The 24,517-nt window shown below is 35.6% G+C and overlaps 1 protein-coding gene and 3 pseudogenes across 1 annotated transcript; 2 read left to right on the forward strand and 2 right to left on the reverse strand.

The window, feature by feature from the left end:
- Positions 1–6,672: 6,672 nt before the first annotated feature.
- Positions 6,673–7,660, reverse strand: LOC130815999 (transcription termination factor MTERF6, chloroplastic/mitochondrial-like; annotated as a pseudogene).
- On the reverse strand, positions 7,532–13,553 carry LOC130815998 (pentatricopeptide repeat-containing protein At4g38150-like; annotated as a pseudogene).
- A 363-nt stretch (positions 13,554–13,916) lies between these two features.
- On the forward strand, positions 13,917–24,175 carry LOC130816000 (transcription termination factor MTERF6, chloroplastic/mitochondrial-like; annotated as a pseudogene).
- On the forward strand, positions 18,576–19,929 carry LOC130815526 (uncharacterized). Its single transcript, XM_057682016.1, has 2 exons — positions 18,576–19,146; positions 19,217–19,929. Exons 1-2 carry the CDS (start codon positions 18,576–18,578, stop codon positions 19,927–19,929), a joined length of 1,284 nt encoding a protein of 427 aa, XP_057537999.1.
- Positions 24,176–24,517: the final 342 nt, after the last annotated feature.

Raw genomic sequence — 24,517 nt, forward strand, 5'->3', positions numbered from 1 at the left:
TATTATTATGTTTTTAATATCATTGTTATATTTGTAGTTAAAAAGAACAAAAAAACAAAATAAAAGAAAAGAAAAAAGCTAACAGGTGAAAATCAGAGCAAAGGGACGAGTCGTCCCTATTGGCGACGAGTCGTCGCTACCCACTGGAAGATGCCACAATTTCGAGCAAAGAAAAAAAGGGCCAAAATTACATGTCATAGCAAGCGATGAGTTGCCGCTTTTTCCTGAAGAACATTTTCGGGCTTTTTCATAAAAAGGCCACGAGCACCTACTCTTTTACCTCATCTTTTTTCCCCAATTCCTTATTCTACCTTCAAACCCTAACCTTATCTTGTACATCTACACTCCAATTCCTCATCCAATACCATCCAAATTCAAGATCTATTCATCCTTTCTCATCCTCTAGCTCTTCTTCATCATAAAAACCAAAACTTTCACCATCTTCCTCACTCATATTCCGTCCACCATTGTTAGGGCAAAGGAAGGCACAAGGGATAGCAAGCTTGAATTTGGCTTTCTATTTGGCTAATTGTGGTACTATCTATCGCAATCTTTTTATCCTTGCTATTTCATGGTATTAATTTTCTGTGGTATTGGATTTGAGTTATTGTAGTCCGCTTTTTGAGTTTTTGCTTAATCATATCTTGAGGAAGTGCGGTGTTGCTGTTGTTTTAGTGCCAATTTGAACATGAATTTGTTTAAGTCTAAGTCGAAAAGGGCCCGATCTGAAGCTAAAGGCTCATTCTCCTAAAAAGAAAATCGAGACCCTTAGTACTCACCACTGCCCTTTAATACACCACCAAGGGCAACTGGTAGCTCATCTGGAGCTACTATAAGATGTGTGTCAACTCCTGCGTGAACCAGGACGTTTATCACACTTAAAAGGAGAACCTTGCTGGCTACCAAGTTTATTCATGAGTTCACCTTAGACCACACCGACCTCCTTAATGGGGTCAGGACCCTACTCATTAGAGGAGGGTTAGAGGGTTTTATAGGTAAACATGTCGTAGTTTACCCTAGATTGACTCTAGAATTCCTCTCCACCATTAAAGTGCACGACTCATCCAGAGGTCTTAGGTACAATTATATCACGTTTAATGCTTTCAACAACACTTACTGCATGACTTACCCTGCCATTGCTGAGGCATTTGGGTGCGAATTCAGCGAGGATGAGTATGTGACTCTCTCTAAGAGGAAAGTATTTGAGTTTTGGGGTCAATTGACAAGAGGATTCCCATACCTAAAGACGGGAAACAAGATCAGTAAAATTAGGCACCCCGCCATGCGTTATGTATAATGATTACTCGCCATGACCATATTTGGTCAAGGTGAGCCTACCCAGGTAGCCATAGGAGAGCTAGCTCTTTTGAGAGCTTTAGCAATTTTGCGCCGCACTAGGCCCAACTGGGTGAAACTTTTCGTCGGGAGATGTATTCCCATACAATCTTCTCCCACAGGGAAGTTTTCACTTGGTGGCATCATCACCTTGCTGATCAACCACCTCGGGGAGGATGTGCCTGAGCATTGCGCTATTCTTCACACTACCGCCAGCTCCTATTATGACTTTGCTACTCTCCACCGACCCAAATTTTAATATTTCAGATCCGCCAGGGATGGCCCCCATTTTATGGCTCCTAATTGGAGGCTTATTGCCTTACCAACAGAGCCCATCCTATTTTTGATATTAGTGAACATACGATATTCATACATTATACATGCGCACCCTTCATTATTCTCTGAATAATGTAGCTGAGTTTTATTCGGCTGCTGCGGAGTGGGGCGGTGATGAACAACAGGCCTAGCTCGAGGCTCACGAGGCTCAGTATGCTCAACCTTTTTCAGGTTGAGCCATACTATCACCAACCTGAGTATGCACAGGAAGTACCCTCAAATACATATGAAGAAGACTAGGCCTGGTGTCAGCAGATGCTAGGCCGCTTTGACCAGATAGGGGGTCGCATAGACCGCATAGATGACAATCTGTAAACCCTCCAAGATACCTGAAGCTACCAATTGAACGAGTTGCATGATTCTTATGACTCAGATATGCATTAAATAAATACTCATATAAGCTCTTTGATGATGGCTCAGGGGGCCCAAACTGCACACTTTATGGTACCTTGTTCGATGACCCAAGGGCCCAAATTGCTGAGTTGAAGGCCCAACAAGAGTGAGAGAAAGCGGCCCATCTAGAGGCCAAGAAGTCAAGGAGGAAGTCCTTCTCTTTTTTTGCAGATGTTCCTCAAGTGGTCACTGAAAGCCACATGTTCTCAACTTCCCCTATCCGTGTGCTTGTGCTTTTATTTTCATGTCCCTTTGCTTCGCTGTTAAGCATTGAGGACAATACTTCTGATAAGCATGGGGGAGTCTACACCTGTTATTATAGTTTTTATTGCTTTCTTAGTATAGTTTTTATTGCTTTCTTAGTATAGTTTTTATTCCTTGCTTAGTTGTAGATTTTACGCTTTCCTAGTTAAGTTTTTATGCTTTCTTAGATTATGAATTTTATCATTATTGTTATTAGTGTTGTTTTTTTCCTCTTTGTTTACCCCTTACCCTAAAAAATTAAAAAATGAAAAAATGAAAAAAAAGAGTGAATGCTAGTTAAGTCTTTACTACGACGACTAGTAGGTTGATTGCAGGTGGGGCCTGGAGTGAGATCTCGGTTTAGAACCCGTAGTTATCAAGACTATGCTTTTATCTTTTGAATTAGATTATGAGTAGAAAGAAATTCTGTATTTAAGAACAAGGCGATTGTGTAGTTTTCTTTTCGCTTTCGCTATTTTCAATTAGTTGGTTTAGAGGCCTTTAGGCTCTCGAGTTGTATGTAACAGACTTCCACTGACTTGTTGTTTTATTTCTTTACGCTTGAGTCTGTTTTCTGTCTTAGTTATATTCCTTTATCGATGGAACGCTGTCGATCCAAGTAGAGGTGGTTCTTTAGTGTCCGCTATGTGAACCGGGATCATGTTTTCATATAATTGCCCGGCTCACTTGAACCGGGCCGTTACAATATTCTAGCTTCACTAGATTGTCACTTAACCCACCTAGCCATCTTCACTTAGGCTCTAGCACATTATCTCCTATTTAACCATTTCATGGGGGAACCTATAGCTTGCTTGTTCATGTTTTCTATTCCTCATTTCTTGTATAGATTTAACTTAGGAATTGGAGACCGTGTCCTAACCTTTATTTAAATATGTTTTCACCTCGATTTGCTCAAGGACGAGCAAAGGTTAAGCATGGGAGAGTTCGATAAGTGCAATTATTTGCACTTGTTGTGCTTATTTTTATTCTCCTTTCTTGAAGTTTCGTGGTGGTTTAGGACTAATTATAGCTCGTTTACTATAGTTCTGATGATTTGATTATTTATGAGTAATTAAGTTAATTTTGACGAATATTGAACATGTTTGTGCGAGATTTGTGGCTTTTACTATTGCAGGGCACTATGGGAAGGAGTAAATGGTGCCTCATGAGTTGAAGAAGTGTAAGAGCTAAAGATATATCCTAAGTATGGAGAATTAATGCTTATGTAATAGCCCAAGCTATCAAAGAAGCCCCAAGCATGACTCGCTGCCAAGAAAGCAGCGAGAAGCGAAGACAGGAGAAAGCAACAAGTCGTCGCTTTTACCTGGCCATAGGCGACGACTCGTAGTCAGCCACTGAACTCAGCATCCAAAGACAGAAGATAGCAACGACTCACCGCTTTTGCAACCCTTATGGGCGACGACTCGTGGTCAAGCTCTGGAAGGCCATTTTTGCAGATTTGAAAAGCAACAAGCCGCCTCTATAGGCAACGACTCGTGGCCATCTACTGACGATTATATTTTATGTTTTATTATAGTAGAATTTCAGTTACTTTTAGGTTTTAGTATAAATAGTGGAAGTTACATTCTATTATCATCATCTTTAGCTTTTAATTTCAGAATTCTTCCTTTAGCTTTAGAGTTTCCTTTACATGTAAAAACTCCATTGTTATATTTTCTTCATTGCAACTTATACTTTATTTATGTTTTCATTAGTAAGTATTCTTATTTTGCTCTTTAATTACTCATCTTTTTGTCTTTAATTACTCATTATTATCATGTTTAGCATCTTAATTAGGTTTTCAGCCATTTTTAATTTCTTGTTCATGAATATGTCTAGTGAGTAGATTTCTCTTCTAGGATTAAGGGATTGACCCTAATTTGAAGCATGAAATGATTTTTTATTGATTAATTGTGTGAATTTTAGGTCTATCATTAAACTTATGCTTAATGTATCTTAGTTTAAATATCTTTATCAACCTTTTAAATATCTTTATTAACCTTTATTAACCTTGTCTTTAATCAGGGTTCTCCAAGCTAATGTTGCAATTGGGGTCAGATTCCTCTAAATGTGAAGAATTAAATGTTCTATAATCACGATCCTCTTCTATCAGTACCTTTCTCCGGAGACTGGGCATCCAGCTTAGCAAGACGCTTCAAGCACTAGATTCCTCTGACTAAAATTCATACCCTTTCTTTGAACATGAATCCCAAAGTTGCATTTAGTTCCTTTTGAATTTCTTTGTAACTGATTTCCAATGGTGGATTTGGCATCTTTTTAGAGTAAAACTGGACATCACCAATTGAACGGCGTTTTTATCATCATGATCACCACTTAACTGACCTAACATTAAATCCATGTCTCTTCCTTATTTGCCACTTTTTCTATTTTCAAATTTTTATTAGATTAATTTTAACGTCTAAATTTCCTCAATTTCCGTTATTTGACCATCTTCGTCCATATCTTCCCTAGTTTCCCTATAAATACCGACACTTTGTGATTTTTCAAGTTACATTAAATGTGAATTCTATTAAAGTTCTGAAATTTCCTAATCTCCTTACTTTCTCTTTAACTTGTTAACAACTCTGAAAACTTCTTTGTACTCTTCTCTTCTACATTTAACCTCCCTCTCTCATTTATTCCCGAGTGTTTACCTCATGAACAATCATTCAACTAGAAAATCTAGACTACTAGGTGGCCTCATTTGAGGTGGTTTGATATTCTGGACTCATCTTCACTTCAAGGACTTGAGGGGATCCACTTTACTCCCCCTCACAGATGACTAGTTGGCCTTACCCATGCTTGGCCTTAGTGCCACCACCCATAACATCAAAGACTTAAGAGAGATGGTGGTCTTTAGGGCCTAGTTTATGCTGGAGGATTACTGCCATTGAATATTTATTATTTTTTAGACTTGAGATATTTATTATTATTATTATTATTTCATAATAATAGCAAACATACTAAATCTAAACTAATAATAATAATAATAATAATAATAATAATAATAATAATAATAATAATAATAATAATAATAATATATTAAAATTAACAAATTAAAAGATAAAGTCAATTATTAATAAAATAACATATATTACAAAAAAAACTAAGTTAATCTTATACAAAAGTTAATTTGTTATATAAAGATATAAATGTAAATAGAATTAACAATTTGAATAATCTTAATTATACTAAATGTAAACAACAGTTTAAAAGCAAAATGTTTAGGTTCATTTTTCTATAATATTGAGAACTCCAAGTTTGAATCTTGTCATTATTATTATCATCAAACACAGTTGGACTATAAACTTTATCATCAAAAGCAGAAGGAACCTAAAAAAATTGATAGGTTATGATCAATAATATTAGGAGCTTTTGAAGGTAAAAAACAAAGCCTTAATAATAGGAAAAGTGTGACAATTATGGCTTTGAAGAAGAAATTAGAGTAAAACTTACATGGGTTCTTTTTGTTTTGAGTATTTGTTGCTAAAGAATTAACCTTTTGATAATTAGTGTATGTATGATCCTCCATTTGCCATTTATTAACAACAAAAACAAAAGAAGATGAAAAAATTTTAAAATTTAGGAAACTTAAAGGATAAAGAAAGAAAGAAATGAGAGAATCGTTATTTATAAACTTAAAAATGAAAAATAGATTAAAAGGAGAGTATAAATGGGGTGTAGAAAATGAAAATCTAAAACTTGATAAAAAAAATAGAGGTACGTGAGAATAAATGAATATAAATGGTGGAAGGGGTTATAAAGAAATAAGAGGAAAATGGGTTAGGATTGAGTTTGTTTGAGGGAAAAATTTTCCTTTGAAATTTAATAATCTCGCCCACAAAGTTGGCGACAAAATTAGCTACAAAAATTATTTTTCACCAACCTTTAGCTACAAAATTAGCTACAAAAAGCTTTGTAACTAGCTAGCGACAAAGCATTTTATAGCTAGTATTATAGCTAACGCTCTTTACTCTGAAATCAATTTTGCCTCGAAATTGACTTATTTTTGTAGTATACTCAAGTCACAAGTGCAACATAACTTTATGCTATTTTAATACGATTAGCGGAAATGGAGGATAAAGAAAGGGAGCATATAGAGTTCGAATGAAAGAGTGGTGATTTGGAAAGCAAGAAGTTTCATTTCTTTCGAACGATTTTTACTTTATCACAGCTCAAATGTACTTTACCTACAAAAGGACATAAGGTAAAGTATAAAACAAGATCATGCACAATCGTTTGCCGAGAATGTTGATATAGTATGCCATATTATAGTAGTCTACAACTACAAATAGCTGAAATTAAGCTTACACACTATGAGGAACTGAAAACAAAGAAGAAATGTTTGTAAAGCTTACAGATCTTCTAGGTTGTACCATATTTCAAGCAGAATTTCTTTCGATTATAGTACAACATCTCATTCAAGCTACAATCTATATTCCTTTGCGACAATACTTTTTTTCGCAACTCCAAGCTCTTCTTCAGGCCATGTCGGAAAAAGTCGGGATAATCTACAACATCCTGAAAGCTTTTTCCCATAACTTGAACCAAAAACTTCAGTTTTGGCTCCAAGGAATTCTTTATGCTTTTGATCAATACAGGGGGGGTAACCAGATACCAAAGTCGCTATCTGCCTGTCACCAAACCCATACGTTCTTAAGTAATCAAAGTTTGGTTTAAGAACTTTGTTAACATCTCGACACAAAACCTTAGGGTAGTTTACAGCCATTTTCTGAAGATCTGTTTTCGACAGACCGATTTTCTTTAGAAATTCTGCAGTAGGCTGCAGTCTCTTCTCCACATTATAACCCATTAAAAATGGGTTCTTTACTAAAATTTTACCTATCATACCCTCTTCATTAAGCCCTAACTTGGTGAGGAAATCGACAAACTGAGTAAGTTTTGGTTCAACACTATAGCTTATGATTCTCGGGTTTACCAATACCATTTTGCCAAGTTTCTTTTCGGAAACCCCAAGGGCCTCAAAAAAACCTAAGATGGGACACAACTTTCCTTATGCATTGTGAGAAAATAGGTAGGGAAATTTGATAATAGCATTTGCAACCTCTTCTTGCTTTGTAGTGAGAGTTTTGAGACACTGAACCATAGGTTCAAGTGTGTCTTCCACGCTGAATGTGAGAATTTTCGGGCATTTGAGAACAACTGATGGAAGTTTTCTCTCCTGGATATCAATGAATTTCAAATAAGCCCAGTTTTCGGAAGCCCTCTCTCTTTGCAAACCTTCAACCCGCTTACACCTTTTGAACATGTCGTTGATGCTTTTGTCATCAAATCCTTTGTCCTTGAAGAACCACAATACAGTACTGCTGTTTTTGCTGTTATTGATCTCCATAATGATTACCTATAATGAACAAAGCTAGTCAAGTATGTCTAGTTCAGACAAAAAGTCACAAACAACTTAAGGGGTGTTTGGCAAACAACTGATTAGATTTGTTTAGAAAAAAAGGTCACAAACAAATAAAGCTGAGTGAATGCGAAATTGTTGGCTGAATTGATCAAATTCTATAAATTCGCAAAGCAACACTATTTCCCTCCTATCAAATTTTCAGCAAAGTAAAAGAAACGTTTTAGTACATTCTTCTGCTGTTAAAACTGTACATGGGGTAGGTGCAGAATTACAATAGTAGCACATAGAAAGAACTCATTTAGATAGAGATTTTATGGTTCGACCTTTAATTTCAACAAAAACACAACAAATACTACGGACAAAAATAAGAGGAGGAAAATAGATGCAAAACGATTTATTGATATAGTTCGGCCAATATGACCCATCTCCTCAAGCAAGATAAGAGTTCGTAGGAAAAAAAATGAAGAATATGCATTTCTAAAGAAATTTATTGTTTCCTAAACTCCCACACGGAATACATATAATTCATCACTGATATGGAGTTGCAAACTCAACTTATTAAAACTCTTCAAAGATTTCTAGATAAAATTAAGTAGAATGTTCGAATTAAGACCCAAAATCTCCTGATAACAAAACTTATACTCATAATCACCTATTAAATAACTAGAAAATGTAATTGCGTTTTCAGCGACAAATGCCTCTACAAATGGTACCTTGCAGGCTTGCACGATCATGCCACACACTAACCTGTTCAAAGTGCTTATACATCAGACTATTGTCACATGATTTGCTAATCTCCTCCCAAATCGCGAATCGAAAAAGCGAAATATGGTGTATTTTGGGCTATTCTTAGGCAAATTTGAGCGCATCGCGAGTTCATAAAGCAAATTAACTAGTGAATTATGTTACACTGATCAAAACAATTCAAAGGAAGGGAAGGGGAGGGGGGTAGATGTTTTTTCCTTTAGATCTTTCGTATGCTAGAACGATTTGTGTTCAAAAAATTGTAAATGAATTGTCCCTTCCTTTCTCTTCCCTCTATATTCCATTTCCCTTCCCTCCCCTCACCTTTACGTATTTAAAATTAGAGAAATGTCATCCCTCCATTTTTCTCCCCTTTCTTGCACTCCCTTTCCTTCCATCGAAACACAGCATCACACTCGCACAAAACTCGAAAGTGTAAGTAACTTTTCAGCTATTAAATGAAACCAAGCATCCCATGATGGCAAGATCATTTTGCAATGTTTAATAAGATAAATGACTTGTGCAGCCCACTCGACATTAATTCATAGATGTAGAGCGCAAAATGCAGCTAATATAGCGATAAGGTAAGGAACCATAACCTTATATACACAATTCATTGATAATTATAAACCCAATTTAGGTTTGCTGTTAATGGAAAACAAAAGGTTAATTATTGTCAATGAAAAATACCTATAATACCCATCATACAGAACACCACAACAGACAAACTTATCAAAAAGTACAGAACAAACCCAGTTAAATTCCAGTTAATAATAGAATTGGAAACTCATCATGATGCAATTAGAGAAGACTAAAACTTACATAAAGAGAAATGGACCTCAATTCACAAGTGAAAATGTAAATATTAACTTCAATTTTAATATAAAGAATGCAACTTTGTTACATTAAAAAGAGAGTACTTTGAATTTGGATATGAAAAAAATAATTGAATCTAAAATTTACCTCTCTTTCTAAAATGGGTTTCTTCAATTAGCAACCATTGTAGACAAGAAATTGAAAACATAGCACTCTGTTTGTGCACACCGCAGGAAACTCTTCAAGCTTAACTTAATCTCTTACAAACTCGGTCTCTCAAAAAACCATTCTGAGATCCCCCATTATCTTATCTACTATCCCCCCCTTTCTTTCATTGAGAAAAAAGGGATTATGTGGTCATTTCAAACGTGAGTTGAAAATGACTATTATACCCCTTTCAATTTGAATCCCTAAAAACCCACTAAAACCCTCAAATCAAACAATTCCGTAGTGTCTTTGGTCTCTCTTTTCACATCAAATTTTTCTTAGTTTTCAGCAAATTTTCAGATTGAACACCAAGATGATAGCTTCAAGGGGTAAGATTTCAAGTTTTTTAATGCTTTCTCATATATGTCTCAGCCCTATAATGAAAAAACTTCAACTTTCCCCATTTTAATGAAATTTCAATTGTTCAGTTCCATTGATGATCATATTGGTATTGGGCTTCTTAGAAACTATGGTTATTATAGTTCTAATAGTCGTAGGAATAATGGTTATGCTAATGATGATGATAAATTTTCTAGAAATAATAGGAAAAATTATAGTGGCAATACAAGTTTTAGGTCTTCTAGAGATGATGGTGATAGGCAAAAGCCCCGATATCAGGGAAGAAATGATAACCCTAATCATTGCTATAGGCGCCAAGGAAGAAATGGTAATCCTAATCGAAATTTATGCACCAAGGAAGAAATGATAACCCTAATCATAATTGTTCATTTATAACCAATATCAATAATCCACGCAAGAATCTATTAGTCCTTCAAGAATATCATATTACCCAAATGAATTTAAGAACCATCCAAGAATGTTAAATTATCCCACACTTTTCATTTGCAAGCATTTTCTTCAATAGAATTTATAAATCTCAATTTTCCAACTTGACTAATATGAAACAACACCAATCTTATCACCTTTAATTGAAACAAATACGTTTTTAAAATCTTGAAGTCGATTACTAACCTAGGTTGAGGATGTTTTTAATTGGGTATTAAAATAAGTAATTAAAGGAAAACTAAAAAAGGGGTTACTTACAAATGGAAGAGCAAAGAAATAAAATGAAAAGAAACCATAATATTAAAATCGAACAAAAATAATGACATGGGAAAGGAAACAAAATAAAGAAACTTAATATACCTTCTATCTTCAATTTTCATGCGACAATATAGACAAAAATCGAAAAGAAAGAAATTGCTGTTGTTGAACCAAGTAAACCATGGAAATTGAGGGAGTTTTGTTGTTTGTACGCAATTTTTGTTCCTTTATTTGATTAAAGATCAAACATAGAAATAAAGATGATTGATGTAATAAATTTCGAAAATTAAAGAAAAATAAAAAAGTGGGAAATCATACCTGCTGTTGTTTTGGTTTAGTATCTTTGACAATCTGATGAAGTAGGCTGTTCAAGTCGAAGACAAAGAAGACGGTTCAGGGGCTGTTTTCTCATGACAATCAAGCAATACAATGAACATTGTTGCCCAATCGAAACTGGGAACACGAAGGACAAAGAAATGGAATGAAAAGTTGTGTTCTATTTGAAGTCTCAGAGAATTTGAGGAAAACAGGTGCGAAAATCAGAAAGAAAACAAAGGTTTTGAAAATCAAAGAGAAAAGAAGAAAAATATACCTACTGTTCTTATTTCAAGAATTAGACAAGAATTGAAGATGAAGATTGTGTCCTTACCAAATTACAGAGAATCCAGTGCTAGAATCAAGAAGAGGGACGCCGGTTAGGGTTGCAGAACCACCGTGAGAAGTGGTGTTCGTGGCTTTGGTGAGGGCTGGGTCTGCTGCACAGAGAAGAAGGAAAGGGAAAGAACGAGTTTGAGTCAAGTGGAAGGGGATGAAGGTTCTACTTCATCGAAAATCAAGGAAAGAATTGAGGATGAATCCTGCTTGTTGGCATTCAAAATTTTCAGAAGGAAAAGGAAGATGATGTAGTTGATATCTCAAGGATTTCAATGGTTTAGAAATGAAGAAAAATGGGTTTGGAAATTTAAGGTAGAAGATGAGGCTACCTAATTTGGTCATATTCTTGAGTCCAAACTGTTTCTTCGTTATCTCAGTGTACAAATTATTTATTTACTCATGCCAAATTAATCCTTGTTCGAATATTTATTATAAATTTCTCAATTCTAAAGTATTAAATTTCTCGGATATTACACAAACACAAGCTTATAACCCATACAATTCAAGGTTGGCCCGGGTAAAAGAATTCTACTTATTTCGAAAGCATACTACACATCCTATAGGATTAACATGTTTCTTGATCTAAACGCTAGTTCAACTTGTCCTTTCCCAGGACGACCTTGATGGAGCAGTTGTTTTCCTTATATAGAGCTTCTCTATCTACAAACTTTGTATAGGTCTTGAACATGTGTCTTTCCTTGCATACGTGCCTTGAGGCCCCTGAATCCATCCACCACGAAACTTCATCCTACACAACATTCAAATTTTATGAGGTAGTACCTTTCATGTTAGGATCACTATTAGATGATCCGTTTTCCATCTTTTCCTCGAAAGCTTTCACCCAACGCTTGTGGATGTAGTTGTCCTTCTTTTGGTGTCCCATCTTTCCACAAATCGAACAATATCTTTAAGGTTATATGGTCTTTGCAACTTTTCCCTTTTGGGATGAGTTGCCATGTTGGATGGTAGGAGGATGAAAGGACCAGAACTGAAAAGATGTTTCTACTACAAACTACAAAATTAATGATAGATGTAGAACATAGCCGAAGGCTAAAATCGAAGAACTGTCAATAAAACAAGAAACAAAGTAAAACTTCACAGGCATACTTAGAAAATTAATGATCGATATAGGAAACTCAAATTGGCCCCTGCCTAGTCTTCTTAGGGCCAAAGATTGCTTCCTGGATCATAGGAGACATTGGACCATTCTTGTCCAAGTAAGTTCTAACGGCTTTCTCATCGATATGGAATCCCTTTTGCTTCAATGTAAGAATAGTGTTTTGCGCATCTTCAACTCCTTTTTCCTCACAAAACTCATGAATGAGCCCGTGAACGTTATCAAATTTGGTGAGTGACCGTTTTCCAACATCTCTACACACAACTCAACCGCATCATCAAGTTTCCTTGCCTTGGTAAGAGCTTTGATCAAGACAGTATAACTATAAGCATTCGGCACAATCCCATTATCCTGCATTTTCCTGAATATCTTCTTAGCTTTATCAAATTCCTTCACCTGGCAAAATCCTTCAACCACAGCTGTATACACAACTACTTCTGGCATAGTACCCTTTTCGCGTATCCACCCAAAAAGCTTCATAGCTTCTTGAAGCAAACCATCCTTACAAAGCCCATCAAGCATGCCTACGGCATTAGGAATTAAACCACTTTGTTTCATTTTCTTAAAAATCTCTTCAGCGTTCTCAGGCACCTCCATCTTATCTTCCTGAGGTGGTTGCACCAAAGTATCTTCATCCGATTTCTTCTCCGCATTATCAACACTCCCAAGCTTAAACTTCTCCATAAATTTATCCCCACTTTTTCCACTACTATTCTCACTTTTGGAAGGCCTATTCAACAGCTCACTTACCGAAGGCTGTGAATTCTTGCCCCCATTGCGATCACCGCCCAAACCAACTCCTTCACTCTCTTCTTCAATCCCATCAAACTTAAAAAAGTCATCACCCAATTTCATATCACCTTTACTACCTTGCTCACCATACGACTTCCTAAACCCATCATTTCTTCCTTGGGGCATAAAATTTCGATTAGCGCTATCATTTCTTCCTTGGCGCCTATAGCTATGATCAGGGTTATCATTTCTTCCCTGATCTCGGGGCTTTTGCCTATCACCACCATCTCTAGAAGACCTAAAACTTGTATTGCCACTATAATTTTCCCTATTATTTCTAGAAAATTTATCATCATCATTAGCATAATCATTATTCTTACGACTATTAGAACCATAATAACCATAGTTTCTAAGGAGCCCAATACTAATATGATCATCAATGGAACTGAACAATTGAAATTTCATTAAAATGGGGAAAGTTGAAGTTTTTGCATTATGGGGCTGAGACATCTATGAGAAAGCATTAAAAAACTTGAAAATTATAGGTAGCTTTGAAATCTTACCCCTTGAAGCTATCATCTTGGTGTTCAATCTGAAAATTTGCTGAAAACCCAGAAAAGTTTGATGTGAAAAGAGAGACCAAGGACACTACGGAATTGTTTGATTTGTGGGTTTTAGTAGGTTTTAGGGATTTAAATTGAAAGGGGTATCATAGTCATTTTCAACTCACGTTTGAAATGACCACATAGCCCCTGAACCGTCATCTTTGTCTTCGACTTGAACAGCCTACTTCATCAGATTGTCAAAGATACTAAAGCAAAACAACAGCAGGTATGATTTCCCACTTCTTTATTTTTCTTTAATTTTTGAAATTTATTACATCAATCATCTTTATTTCTATGTTTGATCTTTAATCAAATAAAGGAACAAAAATTGCGTACAAACAACAAAGCTTCCTCAATTTCCATGATTTACTTGGTTCAACAGCAGCAATTTCTTTCTTTTCGATTTTTGTCTATATTGTCGCATGAAAATTGAAGATAGAAGGTATATTGAGTTTCTTTATTTTTTTTCCTTTCCCATGTCATTATTTTTGTTCGATTTTAATATTATGGTTTCTTTTCATTTTATTTCTTTGCTCTTCCATTTGTAAGTAACCCTTTTTTTAGTTTTCCTTTAATTACTTATTTTAATACCCAATTGAAAACATCCTCAACCTAGGTTAGTAATCGACTTCAAGATTTTAAAAACGTATTTGTTTCAAGTAAAGGTGATAAGATTGGTGTTGTTTCATATTAGTCAAGTTGGAAAATTGAGATTTATAATTCTATTGAAGAAAATGCTTGCAAATGAAAAGTGTGGGATAATTTAACATTCTTGGATGGTTCTTAAATTCATTTGGGTAATGTGATATTCTTGAAGGACTAATAGATTCTTGCGTGGATTATTGATTTTGGGTATAAATGAACAATTATGATTAGGGTTATCATTTCTTCCTTAGGGCATAAATTTCGATTAGGGTTACCATTTCTTCCTTGGCACCTATAGCTATGATCAGGGTTATCATTTCTTCCCTGATATCGGGGCTTTTGCCTATCACCACCATCTCTAGAAGACCTAAAACTTGTATTGCCACTATAATTTTCCCTATTATTTCTAGAAAATTTATCATCATCATTAGCATAACCATTATTCCTACGACTATTAGAACCATAATTACCATAGTTTCTAAGAAGCCCAATACCAATATGATCATCAATGGAATTGAACAATTGAAATTTCATTAAAATGGGGAAAGTTGAAGTTTTTGCATTATGGGGCTGAGACATATATGAGAAAGCATTAAAAAAACTTGAAAATTATAGGTAGCTCTGAAATCTTACCCCTTGAAGCTATCATCTTGGTGTTCAATCTGAAAATTTGCTGAAAACTAAGAAAAATTTGATGTGAAAAGAGAGACCAAAGACACTACGGAATTGTTTGATTTGAGGGTTTTAGTGGGTTTTTAGGGATTCAAATTGAAAGGGGTATAATAGTCATTTTCAACTCACGTTTGAAATGACCACATAATCCCTTTTTTCTCAATGAAAGAAAGGGGGGGATAGTAGATAAGATAATGGGGGATCTCAGAATGGTTTTTTGAGAGACCGAGTTTGTAAGAGATTAAGTTAAGCTTGAAGAGTTTCCTGCGGTGTGCACAAACAGAGTGCTATGTTTTCAATTTCTTGTCTACAATGGTTGCTAATTGAAGAAACCCATTTTAGAAAGAGAGGTAAATTTTAGATTCAATTATTTTTTCATATCCAAATTCAAAGTACTCTCTTTTTAATGTAACAAAGTTGCATTCTTTATATTAAAATTGAAGTTAATATTTACATTTTCACTTGTGAATTGAGCCCCATATTTCTTTATGTAAGTTTTAGTCTTCTCTAATTGCATCATGATGAGTTTCCAATTCTATTATTAATTGGAATTTAACTGATTTTGTTCTGTACTTTTTGATAAGTTTGTTTGTTCTGGTGTTCTGTATGATGGGTATTATAGGTATTTTTCATTGACAATATTTATCCTTTTGTTTTCGATGAACAGCAAAACCTAAATTGGGTTTATAATTATCAATGGATTGTGTATATAAGGTTATGGTCTCTTACCTTATCGCTATATTAGCTGCATTTTGTGCTCTACATCTATGAATTAATGTCGAGTGGGATGCACAAGTCATTTTATCTTATTAAACATTGCAAAATGATCTTGCCATCATGGGATTCTTGGTTTCATTTAATATCTGAAAAGTTACTTACACTTTCGAGTTTTGTGCGAGTGTGATGCTGTGTTTGGATGGAAGGAAAGGGAGTGCAAGGAAGGGGAGAAAAATGGAGGGATGACATTTCTCTAATTTTAAATACGTAAAGGTGAGGGGAGGGAAGGGAAATAGACTATAGAGGGAAGATAAAGGAAGGGACAATTCATTTACAATTTTTTCAACACAAATCCTTCTAGCATACGACACTACTAGATAAAAGAGCATAGGCAACACCCTTTGGCAACGGTTTATTTTATAGCAACAGCTTTAGCAACGGGTACAATAAAACTGTTGCAATAGATAAGAAAAGGCAACGGGTTCAAGTAAACCGTTGCAAAAAATTAGAAAAGGCAACGGTTATCTTATACCCATTGCAAAAGATTAGAAAAGGCAACGGTTAAATAAACTAGCAACGGTTATCTTACACCCGTTGCAAGAACTTATGCATGTGTCAAATTTGTTATGCAATTTTTTCCCTCCAAAACTATTTATAATATCATTTTCTTAATTTTCCATTTTTAAAAAGCTTATTTATAAGTAACTAACCAATACTAAGACAGGTCATTAAATACGAGGCTAATTATTCAAGTAACTCACCATACTAATTAAATGGGTCGGGTGTGGGTCAAGGGTCTTGACCCGTTTAATTAAATGGGTTGGGTGTGGGTCAAGAGTATTATAAATCCCACCTTTTAGTGGCCTGAAAATATTAAACCCTCCTTTTGATTATTACAAAACAAACCCACCTTTAAACATTTTAATTTATTATTGGACCTTGACCTGTTTTACCTGTAATAACCGGTTAATTGTACACATGTCAAATTTTCATTGGTTTAATCATCAAAGCCTCTAATCTAATCTTCTTTCTTATTTTCTCCCTCATGCTCTTTCTCTCTCTTCCCCTAATTCTTCCCGTTCTCTCTCCTCACCCTCTCAACTTCACCAGTCCACCACCACAAATCAACCCTCTTCCTCAATCCTCATTCCACCATCACTAGCTATCACTGCCAGAAATCAAACCGCGGCGGCTCTCCCTCATTCCTCCTCCATCGCCGTGGCTTTTGTGGGTCGGCTTCGGGGATTTCATTGGTGAATGGGTGGTTTTGGGTTTCATTGCTCAAGTTTTATTTCCCTGACATATCTCGCCATTTTTTCTACCTCGTTCGACAACCAACCTATCTTCGCCAATCGAAGGTAATTGTCCTGATGAAACCCTAACTTTTGTGAATTTTAAAAGATGAAAAAGGAGTGTGAATTTTCCCCCCTTTTCTGAAAAATGTCCCAGCAATTCAACAGAACAAAAATTTCGTGCTGTATAGGCAAAGTTAATAACTTGTAATTATGCTATTGGTATTTTGATTTTTTTTTTTCCAAATAAAGTTGAAGTAATCGCTAGTTTAATATTGATCTTGTATAAGCAATCTAGACCTCTAAAAGCGACGGATTTTTTTTCTTTTGTCATTAGGAAGCTTTAGATCATGCTTAAGATAGGGAATGTTTGTTGTCAGTTATGAGGAGAAGAGAGGGGCTTGTAAGAATTTGGTGTATGCGTTCAAGCTTAACAGGTGCCCTGGTCAACCTGTTGTTCTTTGGCATAAGCTCAGATGTGTTTGAGAAATATGGTGGTAATTCTTTTGCACTTAACTATTGGTTTTGGTTGTATATAGGACTGATCAATATGAATGCAGTAATGTGTAGGTTTTTGGTGGCTAATGTTTTGTGTGTTTTAGTGGAACTTTGATTACTGTAAAAAGTTGTTTAGACTAATGTAATGGGTTTTTTCAAGTATGTGATTGTGTTAGTCTTTCTTGCTTTGAAGAGCTATTTTGTGCAATTTGCTTATAAGTTTTGTTTCTAATTTAATGTGGTTGTTTGGTAGGCAGATTTGGAATTAGAAGAGTTTATTGCATATATGCACAATTTCCTGTTTAGATTGTTGTTTGACATGTATATATGATTGTTCACTGGTTCATTGGGGTGTGGCTGAATATTTGTACAAGTATGCAAATTATTAGTGTGTTTTCTGCTTCCTGATTGTGAAGATTAAGAGAATTGTGGTTTGGGTTGCAAATTCAGTGATCATGATTATTTTTCGGAACTTCTTGACCTATTTGATTTATACTGATAGCAAATTTCTCTTAGATGGATGATTTATTACGAGCTTTGGAGTTGAAATAATGCATGGACTATGGCTTATTTGAAAAAGAATTATAGTGTTTTCATTGGTGTTGTAATACTTGGGTGTTCAACAGTTCAAGTTACTGCTTTATTGTTGTTTTGTGGTGTTTTTGCTGTTGTTTTCTGGTGTTATTGCTACTGTTTGATGTAGTTTGTTGGCAGCATTGCTGCTGTTTATTATTTCGATCTATTTCAGGTCTAATATCTTGGCTATCTTTGTGCAAGTTTTAATTTGGAATATATAGCATGCGTAGTCTTATAGTAAGCAAGTTTATCGATCATCGATTCTATAGTTTAGGTATTGTTAGTTAGTTGTGTATATACTCTATCTTAATTATTGAATTTTTATAGTTCTGATATATTTTTAGGAGATGGATAAGGGAAGTAAGGGTTGGTGGGAATTTTCTAGATGAAGTCATGTATATGAACAAGGAACGGATGAATACATTGAGAAAGCCTTTGCTAAAAGGTCCCAAGGGAACCAGATTAGTTGCCCATGTTCTAATTGCCATCATCGATATTGGTATGGCAGAAATGACGTAAGAGATCATATTATTTGCAATGGCTTTGTGCCAAGAAACGATGAAACCTTTCATCTAGGAGGGATGAGCCCTGAAAGAGAAGTTGAGGATCCTCAACACGATGAACCATCAAACATTAATGATGGTATACAAGAGTTGTTGAGTGATGCTTTGAGAGAAGGGCCAAATGAAGAGGCGAAGAAGTTTTTTCGCCTAAAAGAGGAAGGCGAACAAGAGTTGTATCCGGGTTGCAAAAAAATGTCTAGACTTGCCTTCACAATTCGCCTCTACATTTACAAGTGTGACCATAAGTTGTCCGATGTTGCAACTGCTGGTTTACTAAATTTCTTCAAGGAAGTTCTCCCCGATGATGCAATATTGCCCACATCTATGCACGAAGCGAAGAAAGTTTTAAAGTTGTTGGGGTTGGACTACAAAAGGATAGACGCTTGCCCTAATGATTGCATGTTATATTGGGCGGAGCATGCAAACGCAACCAGTTGCCATGTCTGTGGAACTTCAAGGTGGAAATCGAAGGATAATGATGAAGATGACAATCCTAATGAAAAAACTCGTAGAATTCCATCTAAAGTTCTAAGGTACTTCCCAATCAAGAAGAGGTTGCAAAGGTTGTACATGTGTGCCGAAACAGCAAGTTTTATGACATGGCATAAAATATAGTCACAAGTATTGCTATATGTGTCATCGCAAATGGTTGGATTCAGACCACCCGTGGCGGTATAATAAGAGGAACTTCAATGGGCATATTGAGACAAGAAATGAACCGGTTTGTTTGACCGGAAGTGAGGTTGAGGAGCTAACACGTGATTTTCCAAATGAATTTGGAAAAAGGAAGCCAAAAGTGAGACAAGATACTGATGGTCCCAATCCATGGAGGAAGATTCCCATTTTTTTCAAGTTACCTTACTGGAAAAATTGCGATCTTCGCCATAGTTTAGATGTCATGCATATTGAAAAGAATATGTTTGATAATGTCATTGGGACATTGTTAGACATTCCTGGAAAATCAAAAGACCATAAATCTGCTCATCGGGATTTGAAATACCTGCGAGAGGAGAAAGACCTTCGATGGGTGCCGGAGCTTGAGGTTCAAGAATTAGAAGATGGAAGTGAAGAGTTTCCGACATCTATGTTTTGGATGAATGATGATGAAAAGAAATTGTTTTGCCAAACCATAAAAAATGCAAAGCTACCACAAGGTTATGCCTCTAATATTTCTCGATGTGTTCAAGTTGATGAAAAGAAAATCATCGGATATAAGAGCCATGATGCACATTTTATGATGCATTATTTGCTTCCTATTGCCGCAAAGACAACCCTAAGGGCACATGTTGCAACTCCAATAATTGGGATGTCAAAATTTTTCAAAGGCATATGGAAAAAATCTATTGATCCCAAAGATCTCGACAATCTCTAATCTGAGATAGTCGAAACTCTCTGTCAATTTGAGGGGATTTTTCCACCGGCATTTTTTGACATAATGGTCCATTTACCGGTTCACCTAGTAGAAGAAATCATACTGCCCAAAGCCATAGCAAAGATTTCAAAGACTGGTTTAAAGAGACAATTGCATTAAAGCTACACCAAGGACAAGAAGTGCCAGAGCATGTCAAATGGTTATCTATGGGACCTTCATTTGTGGCTAAAAAGTACAGTGGGTACTTTGTGAATGGGTATAGGTTTTATACCATGAAACGAGAGAGAAACCTTGTCACGCAGAATAGTGGTGTTTGTCTAAGTGCTTTGACCGACAGTTTTGCTAGTAGGAAGGATACTAATCCAATTTCTGGAGATGTCATGTATTATGGGTGTATAGAAGAAATAATTGAGATATCTTATCATGGGTATATTGATGTTGTCTTGTTTAAATGTGTTTGGTATCATTCGGAAATGACTGATGATGACCAACTAACTATGGTTAATAAAAATAGAACAATTTGCAATGGAGAACCCTTTATTTTGTGTGTGGAAAAGGATTTTGTCTGTGGCTGGTTAGCACATTTTGAAAATCAGTAAGCTGTTCTAGCTGTGTACCATACATGTCATCTTGTTGGCACAATTTTTTGAGATCTCTGATGGCAGCCTTAGTCTCAGAACATTTCATTTATTATCAATCCGTTATTTGCAAGAGAATGTATATTAGTTTATCATGAATGGAAGTAGTTATCATTAGCACTAGATCAAGGGGTGCTGATCTGAAAATTTAATTTCTTTTTTCTGCTGTATCATGAGAAAGTATATGGTTTTTGCTATACGATTTCGTGGTAAGATCAAGTATTAGCTATGATGATGGGTTCCAATCTGACAAATTTTGTATAGATCCATGGTGTCAAATTAATTCAGATTAGTTGTATATCTATTACTTCCTCCGTTTCATTTAACATAACTTTTCACACATTGATAGGAGCAAATGAAGGCAATACAATCTCAACAAGGTGAAGGATCTAACCATAAAGATCCTTATGGCGACGTGATCAAGAAAACAGAGCATAGCGGGCGTGTGCGAACATTTGGCAAAGGTGTTACCAATACTGTTTTGAAGAACGGAGGCAAAAGCTCAAGCTATATCTTTCCTGAAGCGTACTTACAAATCATGCAATCACAAGTTATGGATCAAGTGTTGCAAGCTAACCCTGATCTTCAAAAGCTACTTGAAGCTAACCCTGGTGTGAAGATTGTGCTTCCTTCAATGCCAAGGAGTGGAAGCAATGGTGATCCTCTATACATCAAATCCAATGAGCATAACTCTACAGGAGCACAATCGAACAACTATCTGGTAAGTTTATGTTTCTGCTTTTGTGCTTCTTTTCTCTATTCTCTCTGTTTCTCTCTATTCACTTTGTTTCTCCCTTCTTATTCATCTATTATATTCAGTCTAATCTCATTCTTTCATTTAGGATATAGTTGACCTGAAAGCTCCTGTATCATATTTGTCTCTTTTTAAAATGCTTTCTTAATTCAGTTCATTTTGGTTGATTATTGATTTTATTTTAACATAGGAAAATGGTGAAGCAGCTGATGACAAGGAGGTGGAAAATGATGATGAAATTGAGCCGTAAAAGAACATATTTAGAATTTTATGTGGCTTTTGGAAACATTTTGTGTGGCTTTTGGAAACATTTTGTGAACTTGTTTGTTCGATACTTTTTAGACGTAATGATGTATAGGTGAATATTTGGTTGCACTAGGTTATGGAAGAATTGATCCTTAGTTTTTGATATAACAAGTTAATCGTGTAAATTTCTTAACTATAATATTTGTAATCAAATTTCTAATTACATCTTATGCTATCAATTATTAAAATTATCATTTGCTTAGCTTTTTCATTAAAGACTTTTTGCAAAGGTTTATTTATATAGGTTGGTGTTGCAAAAGACCTTTTGCAACGGTCTTGTGCGACCAAGAGAAACTGTTGCCAAAAGATTGTATCTTTGGCAACAGTCAACTGCTACCGTTGCAAAAGATGCAAGAAGCCGTTGCAAAAGACTTTTGGCAACGGTTACTACCAAACAAGATGCACCCGTTGCAAAAAGGTGGCATTAACCGTTGCAAAAGACTTTTTGCAACGGCAGAAAATACGACGGTTTGTAACCGTCGCAAAAAGTTTTTAGCAACGCTTTTTAGCCCTACAGCAACGGTCCATAACCGTTGCAACAAGTCTTTTATCTAGTAGTGCGAAAGATCTAAAGGAAAAAACATCTACCCTCCTCCCCTTCCCTTCCTTTGAATTGTTTTGATCAGGGTAACATAATTCACTAGCTAATTTGCTTTATGACTCGCGATTCGCTCAAATTTTCCTAAGAATTGCCCAAAACACACCATATTTCGCTTTTTCGATTCGCGATTCGGAAGGAGATTAGCGAATCATGTGACAATAGTCTAATGTATAAGCACTTTGCACAGGTTAGTGTGTGGCATGACCGTGTAAGCCTACAAGGTACCATTTGCAGAGGCATTTTTCGCTGAAAACGCAATTACATTTCCTGCTTATTTAATAGGTGATTATGAGTATAAGTTTTGTTATCAGAAGATTTTGGGTCTTATTTCGAACATTCTACTTAATTTTATCGGGAAATCTTTAAAGAGTTTTAATAAGTTGAGTTTGCAACTCCATGTCAGTGATGAATTATATGTATTCCGTGTGGGAGTTTAGGAAACAATAAATTTCTTTAGAAATGCATTTTCTTCCTTTTTTCTCCTACGAACTCTTATCTTGGTTGAGGAGATGGGTCATATTGGCCGAACTATATCAATAAATCGTTTTGCATCTATTTTCCTCCTCTTGTTTTTGTCCGTAGTATTTGTTGTGTTTTTGTTGAAATTAAAGTCCTTTCTCAATTCTAACCATAAAACCTCTATTTAAATGAGTTCTTTCTATGTGCTACTATTGCAATTCTGCACCTACCCCATGTGTAGTTTAAACAACAGAAAAATGTACTAAAAAGTTTCTTTTACTTTGCTGAAAATTTCATAGGAGGGAAATAGTGTTGCTTTGCGAATGTTTAGCATTTGATCAATTCAGCCAACAATTTCACATTCACTCAGCTCTATTTGTTTGTGAACTTTTTGTCTGAACAAATCTAATCAGTTGTTTGCCAAACACCCCTTAAGTTGTTTGTCGCTTTTTGTCTGAACTAGACATACCTGACTAGCTTTGTTCATTGTAGATAATCATTATGGAGATCAATAACAGCAAAAACAGCAGTATTGTATTGTGGTTCTTCAAGGACAAAGTATTTGATGACAAAAGCATCAACGACATGTTCAAAAGGTGCAAGCGGCTTGAAGGTTTGCAAAGAGAGAGGGCTTCCGAAAACTAGGCTTATTTGAAATCCATTGGTATCCAGGAGAGAAAACTTCCATCCGTTGTTCTCAAATGCCCGAAAATTCTCACATTCAGCGTGGAAAACACACTTGAACCTATGGTTCAGTGTCTCAAAACTCTCGCTACAAATCAAGAAGAGGTTGCAAATGCTATTATCAAATTTCCCTACCTATTTTCTCACAGTGCAGAAGAAAAGTTGTGTCCCATCTTAGGTTTTTTTGAGGCCCTTGGGGTTTCCGAAAAGCAACTTGGCAAAATGGTATTGGTGGACCCTAGAATCATAATCTACAATGTAGAACCAAAACTTACTCAGTTTGTTGATTTCCTCACCAAGTTAAGGCTTAATGAAGAGGGTATGATACGTAAAATTTTAGTAAAGAACCCATTTTTAATGGGTTACAATGTGGAGAAGAGACTGTAGCCTACTGCAGAATTTCTAAAGAAAATTGGTCTGTTCAAAACAGATCTTCAGAAAGTGGCTGTAAACTACCCTGAGGTTTTGTGTCGAGATGTTAACAAAGTTCTTAAACCAAACTTCGATTACTTAAGAACGTATGGGTTTGGTGACAGGCAGATAGCGGCTTTGGTATCTAGTTACCCCCCTGTATTGATTTAAAGCATAAAGAATTCCTTGGAGCCAAAAATGAAGTTTCTGGTTCAAGTTATGGGAAAAAGCATACAGGATGTTGTAGATTATCCCGACTTTTTCCGACATGGCCTGAAGAAGAGCTTGGAGTTGCGACAAAAAGTATTGTCGCAAAGGAATATAGATTGTAGCTTAAATGAGATGTTGTACTACAATCAAAAGAAATTCTGCTTGAAATATGGTACAACCTAGAAGATTGTAAGCTTTACAAACATTTCTTCTTTGTTTTTAGTTTCTCATAGTGTGTAAGCTTAATTTCAGCTATTTGTTGTTGTAGACTACTATAATATGGCATACTATATCAACATTTTGACTTTTCTCGGCAAACGATTGTGCATGATCTAGTTTTATACTTTACCTTATGTCCTTCTGTAGGTAAAGTACATTTGAGCTCTGATAAAGTAAAAATCGTTCGAAAGAAATGAAACTTCTTGCTTGCCAAATCACCACTCTTTCATTCGAACTCTAATTTCTCCCTTTCCTTTTCCTCCATTTCCGCTAATCGTATTAATATAGCATAAAGTTATGTTGCAC

The sequence above is a fragment of the Amaranthus tricolor genome, chromosome 6, assembly GCF_026212465.1.
Source record: "Amaranthus tricolor cultivar Red isolate AtriRed21 chromosome 6, ASM2621246v1, whole genome shotgun sequence".
Lineage (NCBI taxonomy): Eukaryota > Viridiplantae > Streptophyta > Magnoliopsida > Caryophyllales > Amaranthaceae > Amaranthus > Amaranthus tricolor.